This window comes from Pleuronectes platessa, chromosome 15, assembly GCF_947347685.1.
Source record: "Pleuronectes platessa chromosome 15, fPlePla1.1, whole genome shotgun sequence".
NCBI classification, from domain to species: domain Eukaryota; kingdom Metazoa; phylum Chordata; class Actinopteri; order Pleuronectiformes; family Pleuronectidae; genus Pleuronectes; species Pleuronectes platessa.
This window is the reverse complement of record NC_070640.1, coordinates 4,936,897-4,963,082: the sequence shown is the minus strand read 5'-3', so window position 1 is coordinate 4,963,082 and position 26,186 is coordinate 4,936,897. Positions and strand designations below refer to the sequence as shown.

Genomic DNA, 26,186 nt, shown 5'->3' with positions numbered 1-26,186 from the left:
CCCCTCACTTTCCTTTCTTCCATCTGTGTGTTACGCTATGTGACGGAAACGGGGCTGACAGAATGGTTTGGGGTCGCAACTCACCACTTCACTGGGTAGTAGCAGGGGACCCGGCTCTCACCCCCCCCCCTCCAGCCTCTGCCCGGGACCGAGGCCTTAACCAAATCAGAGATGTCGATATTTACATACATCTGCTAAATCTGTCCCTGAGGGGAACGAGAGCCGAGTGGACGAGACAGGAAGACAAACAAACGACCAGAAGGGGAAGAGGAAAGGACCAAAGAAAATGGAGGAGGACTTTATGGTGCGAGTTTCCAAACATCCCTGAACCCGATCCAGGTCCTCTCCTCGTCCTCGTCCTCTCGTCTGTCCTGCGGGTCGCTGCAGCAGTCAGACCAATAATTGGACTAATTTCCTCACAGCTGACTCACCCCGGAGGCGCTCAGTATTAAACTGTACTCCAGATGGAGAACGTACAGTGCTATAGGGCTGAGATCCCTGTTGATAATTCACTTTTTCCCAGTGTTCAATACACGAACAGCACCAGTGAGCGATGGAACATGTGGGGGTGTTGAAGTGGCGACGTGTGATTTTTTCCAAGTGTGTGAGTGAAAGAGAAAATGGGGCAGAGATTGTCCCAATATTCAGCTACTTAAGACAAATTAGCTTTTGACTTTTGACTAAAATAAACCACTGACGCGGAAAAAATGACCAATTCAAATCATGAAGAGTGGAAATACGAAAATCTCAATCACTGGTTAAATACCAGTAGTGCAAAACCAGTACTAGTGGAGATATGCAGCACCCTCAGCTGATACATCCATTAATGTCTAACCAGCCAGATCCTCCATCCCAGAAAAAACACACAAGAGATATTTCATTCATCTTTTCACACATGCCAGATTTTGTTGTTGGCCCTGGAAGCAAAACCCAACATTACCATGACTGAAAGTGGTCTTAGGAGATGGGAGTGAGCGGGGGGGGGGGGGGGGGGGGGGGGGGGGGGTAGTGGGGGGGTAGTGGGGATGCACCTTGTGTGATCATAGTCGCTGTAATGGATCAGGACATGGGGTGAGGTGGAGAGTGGGCGCTGAAGTCAAAACACAGGGAGTGGTGGTTACATGAGATTCTGACCCTTACTCCAGAGACCCTGCAGGAAAGCCCTTACACAGACCCATGTGTTAACACAGAGACTCTGGGACTGCATATTAAAACACACCACACACGACATGCATGTGTGCATATATGATAATTCAGTAGCCTGCTGCTCTCAGGCATGTGTGTGTCTGTCTCTGTGCGCAGGTACGACAACACAAAACAAAAACGGGGGAGAAGAGCCGACGTGGACAAAGAAAGTGAAGCACTTCAGACGTGTCCTTAATAAATCACAGTAGTTCTCTGTTTAAAGAATCCCATAAGAGAGGAGCAGCAGAGCGACGCCACTGGCTCAGTTTAATAGAACAGATTAAATCTCTATAGCTGGACTATAAACGGACGTCTCCTTGTTTCCATAGGTCTGCTATAGTCTGCATCTCACGTTACCTCCATCCTGGATCTGAGGTCTGCAGGCTAACCAGACCTGACTCTTTACTCCTGTGTCTCATCAAGGTAGCATGAAGCCCAGATCAGTGGTTCCAAAAGGAGGGTCCAGACCCCATAAAGGGAGCTGGGGGGGGGCACAAAGGGGTCCATAACAAGATGAGGAATACTTTATCATATACATATAACAGTCCCTGGTCAGAACCGTGACCCAATATATGAGAAATCGACCACAACGGATTCACAATCTTCAAAGGTTGGTGTCCAGTAACTGCCACAATGGGAATCGCAGGCACTTGTGCACTGAACACTGGTTTCCAAATACAATTATTACAAAAAACAGATGCAAAAAAATAGAAAGAAAACAGATAAGGAGGCTGGAGTCCTTCCCCGGGGGCTCGGGTCGGGAAAAAGATGTCCCAAAATATTGTGAAAATAAGAAAATGGCTGTTTATGCCGTCAAATTTGAGTCCTGCAAAACAGTACAGTATAAAAGGAGTGTGCTAGTTATACAGTAGAGAGTGGATCAGCCCTAAATTAACTACAATGTGCCTGTGCGATGGGCCCAAAGGTGCAAAATCCTGCTGAGCAACTGTGTTTGTGTGCGTGCCCAGAAAACCACTTCCACTGAAAGCGTCCACGAGGACCAGGAGAACAAAGAAACTAAATGGAAACCAAACACAAACCAGTCCCGCTTGTGTGTAATCCAGATAATTGACTACAAGTTGTTATCAGTGCAACACGACTGAATCCTTTATCTCCTCCCACCTCCTCTGTACCTCCTGTACCTCGCTGGCTGCCTGAAGTTACCGTGCTCTGCATCAGGGCTTCTCTTGAAAAATGTGAGTTGATTTGGGTTGACATCAAACCTGTGTCATTCAAAACTTTCCTCTCCATTCCGTTCGCCCCCCCCCTTTCGCCTCACATGCCCTGGAGGTTATATACGACCCCCGTTTGTTCACCATGAATATGAATTTGTGGCCGAGCCTCGAGGACGGAGCTGTCAGCTGTGATCCTGTCAAGCCAGCCGGGACGTAAATGCACCTTTGTCCCTCGCACCTGAGAAGCCCAAGTGCATCTGACACACTCATCCTGTTTTGCCCGGCTGAGCCCAAACCACTGGCTCAGTGCCGGTTTCCACGAGTGGGAGAGACGTGATGGCTGAACCAGATCCAGGTCTCTGATAGTCCTCCGTCCCTCCGCCCAATGGAGGAATCCAAACGGAGCCTGTCTCCACCTGGGGACCACTCCAGAGACGTCCGAGGAGTCGGAGCTGTGGCGTTTTTCAATACCACAAATAAGTCACTTCATAAGGCAGCTGTCATGAAATAATGCATGTGTGTGTGTGTGTGTGTGTGTGTGTGTGTGTGTGAACTCCAGCCAAGGTGAACGCTAAAAAGAACATTACTATACAATCCTATGTGAGCCTGCTGTGTATGTGTGTCTTTAGGTGTATGTGTGTGTGTGTGCGTGTAAAGGTCAGCAGTGTAGAGGTGTGTGTATGTGTGTGTGTGTGTGTGTGTGTCACTTTATGGGTTGCACAGTAAACGCATACATACAAAAATGAGTGAATGACTGATTTATTAGGTGTATAATTGCCACAGCTCTCCTCTATCTCGGCTGGAGATCTCTCTTTGTGTGTGTGTGTCTGTGTGTGTGTGTCTGTGGGTCTGTGTGTGATTGATTAATGGAACACACAGCACGCACGCTCACTCCACCCAGACCACCAGCATCGTGTTAACAATGAACACAAAGATATTGACGCGAAAGACCATGAAATGTGTGAGTGTAACTGAATATGAGCCTGTTTGTCAGTTTGACCTGCACGCCTGTCAATCTCATTCTCGTCCTTCAATCCTCGTCTCTGTCTTTCTTTTCTTTTCTTTTCTTTTCTTTTTCATCCTGGTTTTCCATGTTAGATTTTCAACATGGACAACCGGCTTCTTCCTTTTACACTCGCCCTGAAGAGACTCAGGTATTTATCCTTTTTTCCGCTGCGATTCTGTGTGTCTCATTTAGGATTTCAGCCAAATATCATCTGGTGTATGTTGAGCCTCACTGGAGTAACTTGAAAGAAGAAAGAGAGAGAGAGAAAGAGAGAGAGAGAGAGAGAGAGAGACAGACAAATCTCACCCAGACCCAGAGAGCAGCGCCAGAAGAAAATCGTATTCATCAAGGCGAACCTTGTGAAAACGAGGACCTGACTCCACTCCTCTAAATCACCAGGATGAAATGGCGAAAGGGGGATAAGACGCCACATCACTTTATTACCCAGAGCACCGGCTTTGAAGAACTGGAGCCAGGAATGGCGGTAGGGGAAAATAAAAAAGCTTTTCTCCAATAAAAACAGGAGGTTTTGTAGAATCAATGTAAATTGAAGGAAATGTCTTGAACTCAGTTGCTCATTGACAAATTCGGCCTTCGCCAGATTCTATGATTGATTTTTTCCTTTTTAACTCCTAATGGTTCCACTGGAGAGGCCGACAGCTGCCTCCGAAAATGAGCCGCTGATTGGAGCTCGAGCCAAAGGTTCAAGTCCTCGCTCTTTTCAGTCCTTAAACCAATAAAGACGTCTCTGAGTTCGGAGCCTTGGTTATGAGTCTTCGGGGCCGTGCGGCAGGAGGACATTAATTAAGCTAAATGATCCTTCCTCTGTGTGCAGCATCTCAATGGAGTTCATCGAGCAACAACCAGTAGGGTTGCTCCCGCAGCGAGAGAGGGAGGTGTGCATTGTGAGGAGCTGTGGGCAGCCCGGACCACTCGGCTCTGAACAGAGAGAGAGAGGCAGCTGGAGGGAAGGCCAGACTAATGGGTAAAAAGGGAGGATGTGTGATTGGAGCAGGACGCCCAATAAATATAAAAGAATAAACCACCCTCTGGGAGAAGAAGAAAGAAGGTGCCCACTTTATAACATGTTGCAGTTTGGAGGCAGCTCTCCTCCTCCTCTTCATATTTCACACACAGCTCCACGATGGATGGGGTTTCTACAGGCACTCGGGGAAATAGAAACACACAAGTACACACACACAGGGACGCACATGCTTGTCCTAACATCTACGGGCTCTCACACACACGCACACACACACACACACACACACACACACACACACACACGCACACGAGCAAGAGAGTGAGGCAGCCTGTGAGGTGATTGTTACCAGATGAGGGGGTCGTCCATCCAGCCTCACTCTGTGACAGACAAAAGATTGCACCGACTTTCCTTCATCCTCTCCTCATTGTGCGCCCGCGTGTGTGTTTGTGTGTGCGTGTGTGTGTGTGTGTGATTTAAAGGCATGCTCAATTAGTTTTTCTTTTAAGGAAGGGGGCTTGTGTCTCTAACCCCCCACCACCACCACAACCACCACCACCACCATTTACTTTCTCCACTGGGTGAACCGGCAGCTGGCATACGTGCGTCCCATTCAGGCAGAGTGACATGTTTAATTTGACAATTAAGAAAACAAAGAACTCCATTTAGATCCACAGTCGGGGGCTGTGTACACTGTGTGAGTGTGCGTGCTCGTCACGAGCCTCCGCTGAACTGGGAGCGACAGAAGGGGAAGTGGTGTGGACGCAGCCGCCGGAGAAGCTGCAGCGAACCTGCAGCGTCAGTTTAGATAAGCAGGGGAGGAAAAGAAGGGATGAGTGAAAACAGGCGAGAGCGAGAGAACAAACTGAAAACGGGAATTTACTTTTCTGCTAATTCAAACCACTGGGGCCCGAACCTGCTGCTGTGCCAGTCGCTCTGGCTCATGCGCAGAGTATTTCAAGTTGAGGATAGAGCGGCGCTGGGAAAGGCCAGTTTCAACATTACCTCAGTTTACCTCAAAGCAGCGGCGCACTGCAGGGATTTAAAGGTGAGGCAAATAAAAGCACATGGTGATTTCTGTGGAGCTGGCGGAGGATCGTTAACCTCACATTAAGTCGCACCTCGGTTGGTGAAAGAATGAGTTTGTGCAGTAACACGCACGTACACACACGCTGTCTGTGTGTGAAATCACACTACAAAAGCAAATCGCACACATGTGTGCACCGAACAGAGCAGGTTTTCAGCACCAGACGAGTTTTCTTTGGCCTGGAGATTACATTTCGATAGCCCACTTTAAAGGAGCGGCAGGATCAGTCGAAAAGGCGTCTGAGAAAGAACTGCATGAATACCTCTTTATGTAAATTCACACTCAATCTCCAATTTCTCTCATTCAGATCCTTGAAAAGTCTCATTCATTACGATTTAAATTGCTTTAAATCTTATTTTGATTTGTCACATGGCCAAAGAAAAAAAAGCATGCTGCCCTCCATTTTGGATCAGCGGGGCCCAGATTTCCATTATCGCTTATCATGAGACACAGACCCCGACCGCGCTCCCCCATAATTCCCTCTGTCTCCCCCTCCTCCTCCTCCTCCTCCTCCTCCTCTCTTTTCCCTCCCTGTGGTCCTGAGAGTCCTGTTACCATGGTTACCGCTGAACGATGGCTCTCCCCCCCCCCACCACATGCATACACACATGCACGCATGCACATGCTATCTGTATGAAGTAATGGCCGTCATCCTTCATATGGCTGAGTGTTCATGTGAAGACTGTCTGCCTGCTCCTCTCCGTGCCCAGTTAGAATAACATGACCCCGCTCTCCCCCCGACAGCAATAAAAAATACCTTTGAAACGAAGATTCCTGGGGGTTACACACACACACAGACACACACACACACACACACACACACACAAAGTCGAATCTCTACTCATTCTGTTGCTCTAATTTGCAGATACAGTCGCCTCATCGACGCCTCTGTCGTCTGATCAGTGGCTTGTCTCTGGTGCAGCCTCGTGGAACTCTCTGATACCGCGCTCCGTCTGCAGGTTCCACCAGATAAAGCCGTGAGAACAACGTGGACCACGATGTGCTGCTTGAAGACAAAGACAGTTGTCCTCTTTTTACTCCATCTCTCTCTCTCTCTCTCTCTCTCTTCCCCTCTCTTGCTGCACAGCTGGTCTCCCTGCTACCAATCTGTTTCCCATCCGGGTCTCCACCGCCCTGCTCCACTTTTTTATTTTTAAATAAACGTGTGTGTTATCAGGGAGTAGCTGCAGAGGAATAGCCTGTTTCAAGGGTGCAGTCGGACAGGTAGAGGTGAAGTCCTGCACGCAAACACACACAGTCGCACACACCAGAGGGAGCTGGTGATGAATCGGTTCGGCCTCCACCTCCCCCCCCCCCTCCCATCCTCCATCTACGTCTCCCATTGTCATGGTAACCATCAGCACCCCCGATGCATCCTGGTTTCACACCACCAGCCGCCGTCCTCTCCACCACTCCCTTCTCCTCCCATGTGCTGAGTCCTCGTCTGTTCACAGCTCTTCTCCTTCTTCACGATGAATCATCCAGCACCCTCAGCTCTTCACCGTGAAATATTAAGATGTTCAAGAAAGATGGTAAATGTTTTTTTGTTTATATAGCGCTTTTCTAGTCTTTGATGACCACTCAAAGCTCTTTACAGTACAGTTTTACATTCACCCATTCACACACTCATTCATTCACACAGTGCATCTATTCGCAGCACTTTGTTATTCTATGGGGGGGCCATTCCGGGTTCAGCAGCTTGCCCAAGGACACTTCAGCATGCAGATTGGTCAGGTCAGACTGGGGATCGAACTGCCGACCTTCAGGTTGGAGGACAACCACTCTACCCCTCAGCCACAGCCACCCAAGAGCATTAAATACATTTCCCCTTTCCACAATGTCTCATGTGATAATTCAACATGAACATAATGAAGGTTGTTTTTCACTTGATGATCAGGAACATCAGCTTCTGGAGCACTGACCTCTCTGTCCAGGTGTGACCTCCATGAGAGCTGTTGCTCCTCTGACTCCCTAATTAATCACATCACACTGCAAATGACACAATGTAATCAGGCAATTACTCCCCCAGTGGTGTTCTGCAACTATATATAGCAATGTAATGATCTGAATATATAGCATTGAGCATTTGATTGGATTGCTATACCTCAGAGAGAGAGATTAGTGCAAATGTTAAAGGAACTATGGGTGAAACAATGACAAAATGGAAGTTTGGATTTTGGAAAACTTTCAAACTTACAATGTATGTGTCAAAATACTAGTAATTGTACACAAACTATATGTTTACCCCTCCATCACCTGCAAATAAGATTCAATTACAATCCAACGTGCATATTGTGAAGCATGAAACAGCCATGTGATGGTCAATCGAGACCAGACTGTTACAATTCATTACCAGCCCTGCACGCTTCATTACAACATATAGCGCAGAGCACAATATCCAGAGTAAGCAGTTTCACATGTTCCGCGTTCGTGTGATCTCACGTTCGCCATCTGCAGGACTTGAAAGAAGCGTCCGATAAGAAACAAAGGGGTCGAGAGGAGGAAAGGTCCCTCCATGGATCCACATTAGCTCTCGTATCCGGTATTTGAGCAGCAGATCCGGCTTTCTGAGATTTGAGCAATCAAGCAGCTCCTCTGTAATCATCCCCTGGAGCTCAGGCAGCGAGTGTTCGCAGCAGCCCGACAGTGATCAGGGTGTAACGACGCTAACAGGTCCGTGCAGGGAAGTGGACTGTGCATGAATGTTCATATGTGTGTGTGTTGTGTGTGGACACTGTACATGTGTGTAGAAAGCTATTTAGAAAGCACTTCCAGCTTTGCTAATTTATTTTACCCTACAGTGAGTATGCGTTTCAGAAAAATGTAATGAAAATGTAAAATTATTTTTGGCCCATCTTCTTATTAAGTTTCTTGGAAATATATTTTTGTAGTTTTTGCACAATCCTGCTGACAAACAAAATAACCAACAAACAAACAGACAGATGAAGGGGGAAGGCATAACTTTTATGGCAGAGGTAACTACTTCCCATTCAGACGCTTAAAATAAATCATTAAAAGGTCTTTATTAGCAATTGTGGAATGTTTATATATGGAAACTACTTATCCTGTTCTTTGTTGAGGTTCACTTTCACAGGATTCATCTGTTTATTGGTTTTGTTTCAGCTGCATCAACATTAATTGACCCTAAACGTGTGGTTAAATTCGTACTAATATCTAAAACTACTCAGACGTGTGGTTTATTAAGTGTTGAGAGGAGCGACTCGAGCAAATCCCATCCTCGCACTACTTCCTCTATAACATCCTGTCATCCTCTCTATTGGAAAATGAACGAGTGCATATAAGATTCATTATAATTCTTCCTTTCATTTTCCGACCACCCGACTGCTGAGCTGAGCCCTGATGAGTGACAGCACCCGGGACACCAGATGTTGATATTTAACGATGGCTCATGCGACTCGCTGCTACTTTCTGTTAGTTCCTTTGATCCCATTGAACAGCGTGTGGAGCTCTTGATTGTAGTGACGTCTCTCTGTCACCAGTCACAGCCCAGTGTCGTTCTGTTTACACCAAAGTACACCTGCTCTTCTTCCCCCCCCCTCTCGCCTATGCGCTCCAGTAGCACTTTTACCGCTAAATTTTGCGAGACGGACGTGTTATTTCAAAACCGAGGGATTTATTCCAAGTAGTATAAAGAACTTCCTAAACTGCACACCAGGGTGTGTTGGGCCGCAGGAAACCTGATCCAAAACCACAGAGCTGAGTTTGGGCCACGCGCACCAGAAATGTTCCTTCTCCTGAATTGACACTGAATCCGACTCTTTACTCGAAAAAGAAAAATCACTTACACCAGCGAGACAGGTTCAAATGTGATGATTTACCAAACCTCAGCCGACACCGATCACCCAGTGCCGGTGAATAAACCCAGTGTGAGGTTAAAGTACCGACTACTGTTTCCAGTCAGAGAGATTCATCTTTCCTACATAAACATATTAGATGTAATCTGAATGTAAGACATGTCCCAAAAACAACTGGGAAAGAGTTGAATTTATATTGTAACAATCTTATGGACCACATAAAGCTCTGTGAAGTACAATACACTCATACAGGGCTTTACTACACAGGGATTAGTCTATTACACACCAGTGCTACACAACCTTTACAGCCGTCGGGGGAAATTTAGGGGTTCAATGTCTTGCCCACTGACCCTCTGGTTAATGGTCGACCCGCTCTACACCTGGTGAGGCCCTATACATGTATTATGGAAAATTAAAGAACGCAGCAGGAGATTGTGCAGTTCAGACACATTCACAACAATCTGCAGAACACTCAGGCGAGGGGGGGTGTCCACAGGTCCTGCAGCATAACCCATCAATTCTTATTTACAGCACATCCACAGCAGCACCGGCCCTTATCGCCTCATTGTCTTTCCCAGTTGACATTTATCAATGATGCATTTGTCCAGTTTCGTGTCCGTCACGCATCACAAGGCGTCAAAATGTCGCACTCGCTGTCTGACGGGAATTATCTGCTGCATTCTCTCATGGGCTGAATTTACTAGGGGGCTGGACTTCACTGCATGTCGGAAAGCAGCAGTACACATGTATGTTAGTGGTGTATAACAATAGTGATATGTTGAAAAGTTCCTATATATGCATTAATCTTCTACAAGAGTATTCATTTTTATAGTATAGTGTAAATGATAAAATAAGCATAGCTCCTGTTGGAGGTTTCTCAGTCCTGCTCCCTCGATGTCAACATGAGATGTTTGACTCTGACCTGAGCAGTGAGAGAAGCTGCAGCTCCACATCAGCCAATGGAGATTCTAATAAAACAAAAAAATCCAATAAATTAATAAAAAAAAGTATACATTACGTGAGCTCTGTCCAAATTGCCGGCTGGAAAATATTGTAATACTGCACAGGAGACATGAAGAATCCCGTTCCCCTTAATAACAAGTTACTGTATGATTGGTCAGAAGAGGACAGACCACCCTGAAGCTGCTGACTGGGGCTCGACGCAGCGTTCTGAAAGACCAGAGTATGAAACCAGTACACGGCCTGTCAAGACTGTTTAAAGTCACCGGCTTAGAGAAATAATCAAAGCTATTATTGATGAATGGCAAACTGTGTTTATAGCCGTGTTATTAGTGTTAATGTCAGTGGAGCTTTACTGATATTTCACTGAGTGCTCATTCAAAGGGATATAAAAGCTGAAGATGATTGATAAATTAGACCTTGGCCCAGTGGCTATAAATTTGGGCAAATCATGTCCGAGGATCCAATAAACACAGATCCAAGCTTTTTAAAAACTCCGACACACAATGAGCTGCTTGTGAGTTTAAAGGTAGGGGGGGGGGGGGGGGGACACTGAGGTTTATTCCACATCTCAAGGCTGCTTATTAAATTAATATTCTGCTCGTCCTGCGTGTACGGGTTCACCGGGTCCGAGAGGAATCGTCTGAGGATGAAACCGCTGCCGCTGAGGGAAAAAGACGGGAGCTTTACGACGGAGATAAAGTTAATAATCAAGCCCCATGAATCAATTTAGCTCTCGTGTCAATTGTTTTTCTGTTCCCCACATTTTCTAATCCCCCACCTCTCCGTGCGTTGTCATCACTCTTTCATTCCCCCCCCCAACCCCCATCCCCGCGGTCCTGTCACGCTCACGGTTCCAAGATTTGTACAGCTCACCGAAACACATCACAGAGGTTTGCCCATGCAAACAGTGAAGTTATTTCCACTCCCGTAGTCCTTCCAGCCCAGTCTGACAGGCCGCAGCCAGCCACCGCAAACACACATGCACGCTCACATGCACGCTCACATGCACCCTGAGGCCCAGAGTCAGAATACGTCCCCCACTTTTCTGTGGTTCTCATCACAGAGTCCGGCTCCACGGTTTGATCCTGTGCTTCTCTTCTCCCCGTGTGCATGCATGTATTTGGAATTCAATATCTACCGTACAATTAGTGTCGTCTGATCATAAATGTGCATGAGACAGTGTCATTATTTTACAGCATGATGCCCATGTACAGATAGTGCTGGGTAGAGTTTGAGTTTTTTCTCTGATGCTAAATCAACACATTTATAACGGTTCCGGTGCTTGAAGGCGCCAGAATCTATAGAAAGTGACGGTTGACGATAAGAACAGCTCTTTTATTGCTGAGGCAAATTGAAAGTGGAAATTAACTGTTAACAGTTTAAAGTACACATAACTTGGATGAGTGTAAATCTCACTAAATAACAGTTTCAAGGCTTAATGCAGGAAAATACTCCTGCTCCACTATCCTCAGTCCTGGGTTTCAGGGCCGGCTGGTTTGCTTATCAAGGGTTTGCACGACAAGTCAAACTCAAACAATCTGTCTGCTTTCAAATGTATGATGGTTATGTTTCCTTTAAGGAGGGCAACTACTTGAGTACAGAGCTCAGGCATCGAAATCTGCATAGTGATTCAGTCAGGTTGGTGCCGGACTTGTAGAATCAGTCACAGGATCTCGGGACCAGGACAGTGAATGAAAAAGAAGCTGAAAAGAAGGGAAGCAGAGGTCTGAGCGGGCAGGTGGGAGGTAGCCGGGGGATTCTCTTGTAAAATATTCCACTATAGTGGAGTGGAAACTTTCTCTCGCTCGTTCTGATGTTGCTCTAACCTTTAATGGACATCTCATGGTGAGAACCATCCTTATAAAAGCTGGACTCCAAAGACAAGACAAGACGAGGAGCACGCATGACCGAAATGCATCTGGGAGACGTAAAGAAAGTGAGACGCGTGATGTGGACCACATTGAACATAAAACGCTTTTTTATTTGGTCGGGGTCATTCCTGTGATCTCACATGGACCAGGCGAGATCGGCGGTATTGTTTAATACTGTGTCTTTTGGCACGATGAGCGCAACACTAGATCTGGAATAGTTCTGCCTCTCAGCATCTCTCTCCACGTTAGAGCTCCTGAGGTGAGACCGGATGATTAAATGGATGATTCATTTGAGAAAACAAATATCTGTAGCTGCACTGTCTTCGACCCCTCGGAAGAAGTGAAAATAAATAGTGTGGAGTGAGCTGGGACGCAGACACAACAGCTGAGGAGCAGAGTCGGCCAGATAACAGCTCCGAGGCTACTGCTGCAACACACACACACACACACACACACACACACACAGACACACACACACATGACGAATGGAAGCCCTCGAGCACTAAGAAGATCCCAACACAGAAAAACTAATTAAATCCCTCAAAACTTTTGTATCTTTATCTCGGTGAGTTTACATCTTGGTCACATCCAACTGTGACTCCAAACCCTACATCCACCTCTGCTTAAAGCCAAAATGATGAAAATCTGATACGCTGGGAAAGCGGCTCTTTGTACCAGCCCCTCGCCCTGAACTTATTGACCACCTGCTGCTCCCAGACCACAGAACCCCTCCCAAAGCAAACATAATCCAGAGAAACACAGGAAGCGTACTAATTGACACCAACTTAAATCAGCGTGTGTCCTGAAATTAGATCAGGAGCTGACCTAATGAACTGCGGAGAGCCGCGGGATCACCGGCCGCTTGTGCGTGCTGCGTACTTTCAGTGTGTGTGTTTGTGTGTATGACTGCGAGTTTGTTTCCTTTCACTCCCAACGTGATTGGAGCAATAAGACGTGAGACATTTGACAGAGCGGAGGTTCAGACGGAGACAGAGAGGACGTCTGGAAGGCATATACGTTTGAAAAGAGACACAAATGACTCACAGCAGAGAATAGAGAGAGAGGACAGGAGGCTGGAGACAGATAGAAAATGTGTGAATGTTTTTGTGCTTTCGTTGTCGTCTGTTCTGTGCAGAGGATCCTGTGATTGCAGCTGTTTTATATCTGTGAGTTCCACAGACTAGAGAAGATATCTCAACTGGGTTCTGTGTTGAATCTGACTGTGTCCATCTCGTCAGGTTCAGAAGACAAATCAAGCTTTGCAGATCACCTCTGTCTTCTCTATGCACCTTTATAAACTCATGATTAGATGAATTTGCTGATATTGAGAAACTCTGGGTTCAGATTATAGATTTTAAATGAAGATGGTCAATATGGCAGCTCCATAAAAGTGAAGCCAAAGTATCTAGATCACCCCCTGGTGGATGGCCGCAGATAAGCTCCCTGAAGTCCTCCATGGACGGGACATGGGCCAGTCTAAAAAGTCAAAATATATCTCAAATAAATCGTCCATCTTTCTTTGGCTCAAATGAACAAGATGAGCCCGACAGTGCTTTGTGAAGTTCTGAAACAGTTAGTCGTAAAATAACAATTTGATGATTGATAATTAATTCACTGAAAAAGATTTGAATCATTGATGTCAAACGCTTGCTGCTCCACTGTTTTATGATTGTAAATTCTGTACATTTGGTCTTTCCACTGCTAATCTTAAAAAAAGAAGTAATTTGAAGACACCACCTCGGGGCTGTTCACTGTTCTTTTTATAGTTCTAAATACTTTAAATGTTAAACCACTGACCAATAATGAAAATAATCACTTGCGGCCCGACTATTTATTATTTCCATAATTAGGAAAAGTGGATCGGACACCACAACTATATAAACAGAACCTGATACCAGTAGATTCCTTGATTCTGCACGTCCAGCACTTAATACCTGGTGGAATCAGACTGAAGAGATTATCAGAAGGTCTCATGTTACCGTTCATCGTTCCCTCAACTGAACTCCAGGACTTCTCCTCCTTTGATTAATGTTTCTTCTCTCACAGCAGCCAAACAGATATTTCAATACAGAGACACTGGAGGAGGGAACGCCCGACTCATCGGGTTTAATTAAACAGTGAGTCGCTCTCTGCTATAGAAACATACACAAGGGCTTTTCACCCACTGACCACCAAGTTAGTGGTTGACCTAATAATCCAGTGTTATTTATAGACTGTGGTCATATTTGAGAGAATTTCAGTGTGTTTTGTTTTAAGCTTCTTATTAAGCTTCTTTTCAGTTCAGAAATTAGATTAATCGATCACTTTTAGGGTAATTTATTCATGTTTCATAACCAAACCTCATAACTTTAATATATGATGAATATCCTGCTACCTCCTGCTTTTATTGTGTGCTCTTAACTTGACTGAATAGGTTTTGCTTATCTCTCTATAAATAAAATGTATTATCATTATTGTCGTCATTGTTAAAGCTATACTTTGGTGTCTGTAGATCTCTGGTGCTTGGAACTGATAAAACACACAACGTGACCGCACAAAGAAAGAAATATGTTTCCATTCACGACATAGTCTCGCTCACTGATGGGAGATTGATTCCTTGGCAGAGATTAAGTAGCCGTCAGGGTAAAAGCCAATGACACGTGAGGTCGAAACAAACAATAGAAAGAATGGAGCGAGCGATACTCGCTAACAGATGAGATGAAGAAATGGAACAGAGAGCAGTCACACAGGAGAGAGACTGAAAGAGTGAGAGAAGAAAACCCCTCGCTGCCATATGGTACAGAGTATTGGGCTTAATGAGGCGTGAGGCCATCCTCTCCACAGAGGCACCAGCCAGTCACATCACACATGACTGAACACTCTGATAAGTATAAAACGCAGCATATGCCAACAGCTATTGATATGGAACCAAAGTGCTGCTTCTGAAGGGGAAGAGAGAGGAAGAAAGAAAAAGTGAATGATTTAACAAAAGTCGACCTAAGAGCTGAAAAATCCACCGGCAAAGAGAAATGCGTCTGATAAGAGTTTTGAGGCTTTGAAGCACTTTGATTGCTCCTGAAAATCTTCCAGCAGAAGGAGATAGCATCATACTTGTTGAAACTTTCCGCTCAAATCTCAGGATCAGTTAACGTCATCGTGGAGCTCAGGGAAAAGTCAGAGGATCTCCACACTCTCTCTCTATAGACAAGACCGAAGCCGTGAACCAAGGGGATCGTCCATCTGATGATTCCAGAAGTCTCTCTCTGTCTGTTTGTGGCTCGCTTATCCCAAGAGCCGTCCATCCTATTGGCTTTAGACTTGGTGTGTGTCTTTCTGAGATTCCAAGGTAGGGCAATTTGGAATTTGGACACGTTCAAAACCAGCGGCTGGGACTCATCAACATAAGAGTCATTATTGACAATGGCAACAGCTTCTCCAATTCATGTTCTGCGTATCGAGTCGAGCGTCTCAGGACCTTGAATAAACATTCTGCAGCAGGTCTTTCTTTGCCATGGTTCAATAACTGCAGGGTCACTTTAACAGTTCCAGAAAGAAAAACTGCAACCAGCATCACCACAGGCCAAACAAACAAAAATAATCAAACCTTAATATCTCTAAAAACATTCCCAGGAGACGTTGCCACCAGCACGTTATCAAAGCCAGTGTCATTATCAATAAACCTCAGGGCATTTGAGTGTGAAACCAAGACGGATATCGTTGGTGGCACCGGAGCCTCCAGTGGCCAACAGGTGATGAATTCACAGAGGGCGCTGATGGATGTTATGAGAATAGTTTACATAGCGAACACACACATCCCGATCCCTCGTCACACACATTCTGTCAACATGGCTGGCAGCTGAAGGATGTGTGAGTCGGTGAGAGAAAGCTGGAGGAGGAGACGGTAGCACACAGCGAACTGGGCCCAGCTGTTAACAGCACGAAACCATTCTCTAAACTGGTTTGTGTGTTTGAGGCCGATCGGCTGTTCGATGCAGCCGAGCAGCCGCATCGACAGCGAACACTCCGACCTGCAGCCTCTCTTCACCCAGCTACTGATCCTAGAGCAAATTAAACACACTGACAGAATAATTAAAGTCTCAACAGAGCGCGGCCGTATTTGAAGCGCAGCTGCCACTGTGAGAGGAGGGAGGACATCAAGCGCACAATAAATTTCATCTAACCCCACATTTCAAGCTTAATAAAGACTGGAGTGTGTGTGTGTGTGTGTGTCTGTGTGTGTGTTGTGAGTCTGGCCCGAGAGGCGAGCGTGCAAGCTCCAAGTGGAAGCTGTGGTTTGGACTGGCTCCGCTTTCCAAGGGGGTCGGATTCAGCACAACACCAGCAGGGGACTGGAGTTACAGGAAGCTTGAACCGAACACCTTCGTGGTGTCGGTGCGTCACCGTATGTCTACGGCTCTGTTGGTTTATCAAATGTGATTAGTCTCACTGGGCGTGCGGGAGTGGGTTCTAAATATGATCAGACTTTCCTCACAGAGAAACAGAGAACATGGGGTCCCCAACTTTGGACTTCAGACCCAAAGGGTCTGACTGCTCTGACAGACAGACGAGTTGTGTCTGTCTAAGTGCTTATGGGATGAGTTCAGGGCCGAGTCCACCTGTGAAGAGAAACCTGTCAACTTCACCCCACACTCACGTTTTCATGTGTTACCTTCTCCTCATTCATGTTGGTTTTAAATTAGATTTCAAGGCTACATCCACATATATGCAATTTCGTTTAAAAATTAAACTGATCTCTGTCCACACCGTCACTCTAACATCTACTCCCCAGTTGGTTGCTTATTTAAAGAAAATGGTACGAATGACAAATACAATTTTGAAAAATAAAGTGAGGGATACATTTTCTTGGATCGTCAATAAGGTGATAGTCGATTGGGGACTGATAAGAACCAATGAGGAAGCGATTGGGGATAACTGTGTCTGCAAATGTCTCAGTTTTTGTGCGTCCAGACTACAACAGATTTCCAAACCTTTGTTTTAGGTTATCACGGGTAGTGTGGATGGTGTAAACAAAGCAGTAAAAGGTAGTCATGTGGATGTAGCAACAGTGTGAAAGGGAAGAGAGAGCGGGAAAGATGTGCAGCAAAGAGCCAGATCAGAATAGAGAGGACTCAAGCCTCCGTTCAGGCTATGAGGTTTTCACCTTGCTTTTACGAGCATGACCTGTTCAGTTGGTGAAATCAAGATTTCTGCACATCTGAATAGTGAGACTGGATGGAAATCACCACCATCGGGTCAGAGTTTCCTCTTGGCAATCCGGTCAGAGCAAGGCCAAGCTTCCAAACCCCAAATTTCCATGAAATTGGAAGAGTCATGTTCTCTGAATGTGCCGTACCAATTCGATGGAGTTCTGCAGCATTTACTGAGCATATCCACGCTCAGCTTTACTTCTCTTTCTGCTGGAATATGTTAAGATGAACTGTTGAACTTAAATCTTATCCCTGAATACTACAAGGATGTATAAATAGCATTTGTCTGTTTTTGTAATGAACTCTGCAGCCTCTACTGTACATGGGCCCCTAGCTTGTAGGTTCTACTCATGTTTCAACAGATTTATTTTTCATAATCAAAGTTTTGGATCTTTACAACACTGAACCAAACTGTAGTCTTTCTAGCAGTTGTACTGTAGTGCCGGCATGCCATTCGTTGTATATCTCCCAGCTGAGCACATCTGCGTGTCTGTCGAGATGATTGAGCGTTGTTTAACAGGCCTGACCAGGAAACCACATGGTGAACATCGCAGGGGAGACGCATCACCTGCTCAAAGGGAGTTCTTGGCTTCGACCATGTACACAAGTGCACATACACAGATGTACCGCAAACATGCACATGTCCATGTACCGGGAAGCACACGTGCACATGTTTGCTTTGTCCCGCTGCTCTGACGTCATCTCATCTCATTTCCCTTTTCTCTAGAGTCCCTCTATTTTATTTTAAGTCTATTGAAAATGTTTTTTTTCCTGGCTTGCAGCTCATCTGTTGGTTTGAGAACTGGCAGGAGCGCGGGTGTCACTGCTCGTGAGATCAGCACTGGTATCGGTCAGGTCATGCTGGGAGTGCATGTCATTGGATTTGACAGCAGCCCTGCAGGGCACCACCCACACAGAAAAAGGGAAAGACGCTTATAGACGCTGAGGAACACAGATAATACCCAAGGAAAGGAGCTAGAGATCTGAAACTAATTATATGAACTCACTGGCATTAGCCCTCACTCACAGAGGCCCCACGCTGATCAGAAGGTTTAAGCAACCTCTACATGCTAATAAGGGTTCAGAGCCACGCTAATAAGCTTGTCACATTTCGTCACCAGTCGCGATGCACGCTGTTCTCATGACCTCGTCTTTCTCAGGATATGAACCTGAGTCAGATGAATGTGCAAACACACACACACACACACACACACACACAAACAAGGAGGCAACACAACCTCTCCTTGCCTGGGAAATACTTTAAGGAAGCAGGGGAAGAGGAAAAGAGGGAAACCAAGAAATAAATAACTCCTTTGTATCACGGCTACGTAAACAGTGCAGCAAATTACAGATTACTATAACGGACAAACTGATAAGAGGCTTCCTAGGCACTGTGACTGCACAGCATGTGTGTGTCTGTACTGTGTGTGTGTGAGGAGAGAAGGTACGAAAACTGAGAAACAGAAATGGAAGGAAAATAGACAAAGAGAGTGTGAGCGGAGGAGAAGGAGACTATGAATAGAAAAATAAAGGGAAGTTAAGTAAGTTTTGGCAGAAGAGAGAGGATAACTAATCCTAACCTCATGTGCATATATGTTTTATTCCTCAGACACTTCTTCTGATAACACATTTTCTTGTTTTGATATTAAACATTTGATTCTTTTGTCCTCTGTCCTCTGTCCTCAAATTCCCCGCCAGGCCACTGTAATAATTCCAAAACCCGAATGCGATTCTTATCTCTTATAAATATTAGCACAATTCTGAGAATATTCCTCGTCTCGACTCTGTATAACATAACACAAAAATGTGAATTGGGGTCTTATTGCATCAGCCGAGCCAATTCTTCACTTTGGTCGTTATCTTGACAAAACAAAATAAGAAATGCTCCGTAATCTTGACAGTTGGTTGGCAGGTAAACAGAGAGAATGCAGAGAAAATACAGAGGGGCATCCATTAGGCTGTGATGTCAGGTCTAACATAATACCAATGTGTGTGTGTGTGTGTGTGTGTGTGTGTGTGTGTGTGTGTGTCTGCAGAGGCCACAAATGCCAGTGACCCAGAAAAAAAGTTTACTACCAACAGCCTGCAAATCCCAAATCCCCCAGTGGGGAGACTCTTGCCTTGACAAGTCTTAAAGAACGTGCCGGAATGAGCAAATCGAGCCTTATTCACTCACTCTGGCACGTCGGAAAACCACCCCTGATGTCTGGCATGGGATTACGCCTGCACCTAGTGCCAGAATAACCGCCGGCTATAGGATAAAGAAAAAAAAAAGACTAACTATTTGATTACAACTGTTGCAACAACTGGACTCAAGGTCCGGGGGGGTATTTAGTTGGTTGAGGGGTGTAATAATTCAACAGAGCAGCCACATTAGGGGCAAATTACAGGGTTCAATTATTCCACAATGGACAGGCTGCATGTAGAAAGGAAACTGTAAATCAGGTTAAGGTCTCGCTTGCTTCTTTTCTGCTTCCCGTGCTCAGTCAAACTCTCTTCTGCCGTTTTTTATTTCATGTGCATCTCAAACTCTTCGTCTAATTCCCTTGCTTCTGCTCGTCCCTGAGGAGCAGAGAAGCCCATATGCCAGTTTCCACAGAACACCGACCAGCCGTTCCTTCCAAACTCATGGTAAATGAACCTGCAAGAATGTGAAATTCAACTATTTATCTATTTCCATTACAGTTGCCATATATTAGCAAGACCAGAGGCTTTTCATTGCGGGAAGTTTGCAGCTTTAAGTTTAGGGCAGCACATTTTCTTTTGTCCGGGAACAAGGGACCAAAAGAGGTGGTCAACGATGAATTGACTCTTGTGTCTCATGCACACAGGACGAACATATGTCATACAAAACTATGAGTGCACAAAGACATGATATTAGTTTGGACCATGATTTGTCCACTTCAAAGCACAGATCTAAAAACCAACCTTTGAAATCATTGAGTCCACACGGAGGATGATGCTGGCAGGCAAACAGCCAGTGACCCTTCTCTCTCCATGTCTCAGGAGACGTCCTGCTTAATAGGAGCCGAGATAAAAGCGAGACATCCCGGCTGCCGCCCCGACACCGAGGACTCACCCTACGCTACCGGCTGGGTTACCATGACAACCCCGCGAGGTGAGACAGAGGACATATCGCGGCTCAGAGTAAATCTCCTCACAGTAGCTTCAGGAATGCAGGTGAAGCCTCACTCCCTGCCTTTCTCCCACTTTGTCTTTTCTCTCATAGCTCCATACATCGTGTCCCGTCTTAAAGAATCACTCTGAACGGCTGCTTTTCCTTTTCTCCTCCTATAGAACTGTTTTCATGAATCACATCAAACGCCAGCTCTTGCCGAGTGCACCATCCTTTCTTTTTCACTTCAGAAACACGTTTGATTACCAGACTCGTTTATAGTGATTTACAAATCAGGCTTTTGCCAGAGAAGTAATCAGAGGGGGCTTAAGGGGAGGGTGTGAAAGAAAAGAGAGAGTGAATGAAGAGATGAGAGAGCAGGGGAGACAGTGGATTCTTGGTTTTGGCTGCATAAGTAGGACAGTAGTGCTGAGGCCAATACACAATGAGACTGAGCACCGTGAGAATTGAAAACGGCAGTTTCCTATACAAAGTAAAGCGGAGTACAGAGGAAACAGAAGAAACAGAGGAAGACAATCAGAGGGAAAGAGGGAAAGAGGGGAGAGAGAACTTGTTTAGTTTCTCTTACCTCTAAGAAGCAGGTCCCAGCTGGAGTGTTCTCCTTTATGGAGGCATTGTAGATGCTGCTGGAGAACACAGGTGGGTTATCGTTAACATCCTGCAGCACGATGTCCACCTTCGCAGTGGAGGAGAGGGGCGGCCGGCCGTTATCAGTCGCAATCACAGTCACGCTGGGTGCCGGCTCTGATTCGAAATCCAGAGCGGCTGCGGTGGTTATTATCCCTGTGACCGGGTCAATTGAAAACCAATCAGAGTGAGAGGTTTTACCCTTGAGGAGGCTATATTTGATGTCCCCATTAGGTCCTTGGTCCTTGTCCCTAGCGGTAACTTGCAAAACAAAAGATCCAGGATACACAACCTCAGGGATAGTTTGTCTGTAGGCCTGCTGGTCAAAGAGAGGGGGGTTGTCATTGACGTCGGTCACCTGGATGGTGAAAGACGACTCGGCCCTGAGGGGAGGCGTGCCGGAGTCCGTGGCCATCACCCGAAGGTCGTACGAATCACGTTCCTCTCTATCCAAGACTTGGTCCACATATATGAGGTAAATTATGCTGTCCTTGGTTGTAAGAGCAAACTTCCCATCACCGCCCTCGAGGGACACATTTACGTTGGCGTACTCTCCGTAGTCTGGGTCGGTGACAGATATCCGGGCCACATACTGTCCTGGTTGGGCCCCCTCTGAGATTCTCGGAGAGCCGTCCTCGCTGAGGAAGATGATGGTCATGGTTGGCTGGTTGTCGTTGTAGTCACGGACATGGATAGTCACAAACGCGTTGGTCACCTGGGAAAAGATAATAGTTCAAAATTCATGTTACATTCTGCTCAAATCAAGGACGACTATGATTTATGTGTTTCTGTTTCATTGTTAAAATTACTTCAGGGTGGCTGGCGTTATCCCTGGCCTGGACCACCAGTTCATGGACCCTCTTCAGCTCATAGTCCAGGGGCCTATTCAGGGTGATGACCCCTGACTTTACGTCCATGACGAAGTAGCGGTCAGGGTCACTCTGACGCCGGTTGATTTCATAAAGCACCAGACCATTATCGCTCTCATCCTCGTCTGTTGCAAACACCTAAAAGACAAGGAAGTCGGACACAGAAGTTAAAATTAGTCTCCTGGATTTATTGAGGGAAGGATTATAACTGAATAGATGAGAAGCTACAGAAATACTGTTAACAGTATACAAACCTGTAGGATGCTACTTCCTTGTGGAAGACTTTCAGAGATAATGGCGTGGTATCTGCTCTGATTGAACAAAGGCGCATGATCATTGATGTCCGTCACTGTCACTTCCAGACTCATGGATCCCATCTTTTTGGGCGAGCCCCCATCAAACGCCTCCAGTACAAGGCTGTAGGACGAGCGTTTCTCCCTGTCCAGTGGCCCATTGACCACCAGGTCCAGATACAGCACCTTGTTAGTGGCTCTCTTGGTCTCCAGTCTGAATGCCTGGCCTACATTGCCCTCTTTAATCGCATAGCCTTGGATAGTCAGCTGGTCCTTGTCCGCATCAGTCGCAGGTTCCAGGGAAAACCTTGTCCCCACTGCTGTGTGCTCAGGAATCTTGAGAACAGCTTTCTCTTTAGGGAACACTGGCACATGGTCGTTGATGTCGTTGACAGTGACTGACACCTCGATCGTGATTCCTGTCATTGTCACAGCGATGAAGCTGTAGTGGTCCTTCTGCTCGCGGTCCAGGCGGCGAGCGGTGGTGATGATGCCAGTGGTTTCGTCAATGTTAAGATCATTGCCAACACCTGTGCCTTCATTGTCTGAGATGAAGTAAAGACTTGCAGTTTCACCAGGTGGTAACCCGGCACTGATATCCCCAACGATGGTCCCAGCAGGCTGCTCTTCATCCAGCTGGAGCTCCAACGCTCCATGGGCGGTTGTAAACTGAACAACAACAATGACAATGCAGAGATAGAGCGGCTTCCACCTCCAGAGAGGCACACAGGAGCCACTGACCCAAGCCCACCGTCTTGACCCTTTACTTGTTATTGGCATGGTTGGGTTCTGCTACACCTGGGATAAGAAAAACAGAGAAAGAGTCTATTTTAGATGTGAATTGAATAACTGAAACCCTCTCTTCATTCTCACACTGAAAACATCTTAAAAATGCAGTTGCTGTGTTAGCTAAGTGGAGCCTGTTTCTCAAATCTCTACATGACAATGTGCGAACACTTTTACAATCCAGAACCAATGTTAAAAACACTGCATGGTGAACTTCAGCTTTTGCCCCATAAAAGGGGTAAAAATACATAACATTTTGGAAAGAACTCCTCAGCTGGATCATGAAGATCTGACAAAGTGTGGAAATGTAAGTCTAAGTCTGTCCATGACCCACATTGGCTTGAACGGTACTGAGGACAGAATCATAAACTATATTTATCTGAAGGATAACAAATTTTATTCACTGGTCGAGAACATTTCAAAGTGTCCCTGAAATCCCACGAGAAAAAGCTTAAAAGTCATTAAAATGAGCATCAAAAATATTTGTATGTCCAACACGATAGCAAAATGCCTACACATACATACACACACATGTCGGAATGCATGGGAAAGCAAGTCTATAGCTCCTTCATGGGAAATAAGCAGACATTTAAGACTGTAAGCTTAGCTTCCATGTTCCCCAAACTCTAAATCATGCACAAATCCATAAAGATAATATTCCTCTCATGCTAATGTTAAATCAATCTTATCAGCCATAAACTAAGCCTAATCACAAACAGATACACTCACTGTAACTGTTCACCAAGTTGTGCGTCAGTACGGGTTCAAACACAAACTGCTGATGTCGGCTTTAATGTGGATATCCTTCATCGGATGGCACATTCCAAGAAAGGTAATCACAAGAGTTTAAAAGGCAATCTCAAACTCACGTGACACTATATGAGTTATCCTGCAGCAAAGCCTCCATCTGGTGCTTCCAGCAAGTTAAGACAAACACCAGTAATTATTTGCAAATGGTACTTGACCCACGTTTGACACACATACTTCTGCGCAGTACCATCAAATTCTGGAAATAGGCTCTTAACTGCGCTGGCGAGGTTGACCTGTCCGGATGCACTAAACTCTCACGAGATCAAGTAGACGCATGCTGTGACCGACGATGACTTCAACAAATATTTTTCGATTATGTTCTAAATTAGTCCAGCATATTTAAAAGCATGTTCTACTAATTATGATGGAAGATTTATGGGGTGAATAACTCGTGAAAACATCCTGCAATGAGGAGAGCCAACCAACCTTGACACCACTCATTCATCACACTCTGAGAGCAGGGGGATGCTGCTTTTCAAATATCTCCTCCATTAATCTGAGCATTAATACCTAAACTCTGTGGAATGTGAACAAGTTCTACCTCGATTTGCTAATACTTGGAACAAATGATCGAAGAATGTATGGATGTGTATTACAGGCCAGGAGCAGAGAGGGGGCTAGTTATCAGTGGAGGGTGTTGGCCCTTTGCTGGCCAGATATATTCACCCAGACAATCACTCCCACGGTGCATGTATAATCTGGACAGTTAAGTTTAGGAATGTCTGCCACCTCTCGAGAGAACGCCACTATGCTGCCGGCCGCAGAATCTGGACATACATTGAACTGAAGCATTCACCCTCACACATAAATACGCTTATACACTGGGTTTCATGCATACTGATAGTAAGACTACTATCCTCTATACAAAAGAATATAAACACAACTTTTCTAATTTATAATGTCTGTTTACGTACAGTTAATCTAATGAGCAAATTCCATTCTTAAAGACTTTCATTTCAATTCAAAACAACTTTATTCGTCCCCAGATGTCAATTCCAATTTTTCCAGATAATACAATACAAACTAGAATTGTACTGAGTAGAGCACATACCTCCAACAAGGCCCAACAGTTCCATTGGATTATGACTAGCCTATAACTAAGGCAACATTCTATTTGTATGTGTGTCATTGGTGGTAGTTACAGGCTCACAGCCCTATGTGTAACCTTACAGTGGCTAAACAGAGCATATACCCTTATAAAACCACATTTAAGCACTCATCAACAGCAACTATGAGAATGTGAAAGACTGATCTGTTTCCTGACCAGGATGTGAAACCAAATTTACTGGCTTCTTCCCTGACCAATACCACATCCTTCCACCAAGATCTGCGGTAACCCTTCCAGTAGCTTATGCGTAATTCTGTTTACTAATAAACAAACAAACGCAGACGAAACCATAACCTCCTTGGCACAGGTTATAATTAAAATAGATCTAATGGATCCTATGGCAACCTTTCTTATGACCCTGGCCGCCTGCAGTCGTCTCTGAGGCCCCTAAGGAAGGGAGATTAATAAAGTATATAGCTCCACTGGGACAGGGAGAGGGACATGAATACTGGGCCCTGTGGTACAGCACTGACCTCTACATCTGGTCCAGACGGCTGCTCTGGACAGTTGCTGCACTCCCACACAATAAGGAAAGCTAAGACTGAGCCCATATACAGGCTGCGTACACACCCTTCTTTTGTTGTGTGGCAAAGTGCTGAGTGTTTGTCTGTCTTCAATGGACTGGGAGGAAATAGAAAAAAGAAAAGTGGCTATAAAAGAAAAAAGAGGTCTGGTAGAGATAATTAAGGGCGTGATGATGAAGAGAAGGCCTCCTACTGCTGAGAGGGAAAGTCAGAGTCACAGCTCGGCCCCTGTGAGGCCCTGAGTACAGAACCATAATGCAGCCGTTGAGAACGCCAAGGAAAGATGAGAACAAAGAGGAGAAATGGAAAGATTAGATTCAGGACACAAAGTTACATACTGGGGCGTGATTACAGTTTGATTCCTCTTTCGGGACCTCTGAGCCGTGCAGGTGAAGCCTGAGATTGAAAAATAAAAGTCAGAATCGGTGTATGCCAAAGTGTGACAGGGTTTTATTTTTCCGTCTCAAGTCCTCGCTCCCTCTTTGCCTCAGCTGAGTGTCAGTGAGAGGTTATATTGATGAACAAATCTCACGGCTGCAATTTGTCATTGTCAGCAAGCGGTCGGTCCATGACATCATCCCCTCCCCCCCACTTTGACATGCACTGCAATACACTGGTGTTTGTGCTGGAGGACACAAGCTGGAGAGGGATGGAGAGAGCGGGTCGCTAAAGTATAGCTCTTGTTGACAGGCTACCTGCTTTAACAGATGGTCAGTGGAGTGAGAGACGGCCAAGTGATTCTCTCCCTCTAGTGGCGCTCCGT

The 26,186-nt window shown here is 45.6% G+C and overlaps 1 protein-coding gene across 1 annotated transcript in view; it reads right to left on the bottom strand.

Moving 5' to 3' along the window:
- The window catches only part of LOC128457352 (protocadherin-16), a 68,845-nt gene that overhangs the window by 28,754 nt on the left and 13,905 nt on the right, over nucleotides 1-26,186 (bottom strand). The window contains exons 2-4 of the mRNA XM_053442002.1: nucleotides 22,157-22,993; nucleotides 21,843-22,040; nucleotides 20,975-21,748 (exon numbers count right to left, since the gene is read on the bottom strand). Of these exons, the coding sequence (XP_053297977.1) occupies nucleotides 20,975-21,748; nucleotides 21,843-22,040; nucleotides 22,157-22,975 (1,791 nt within the window). The 5' untranslated portion in view covers nucleotides 22,976-22,993. The remainder of the gene's footprint in view (nucleotides 1-20,974; nucleotides 21,749-21,842; nucleotides 22,041-22,156; nucleotides 22,994-26,186) is intronic.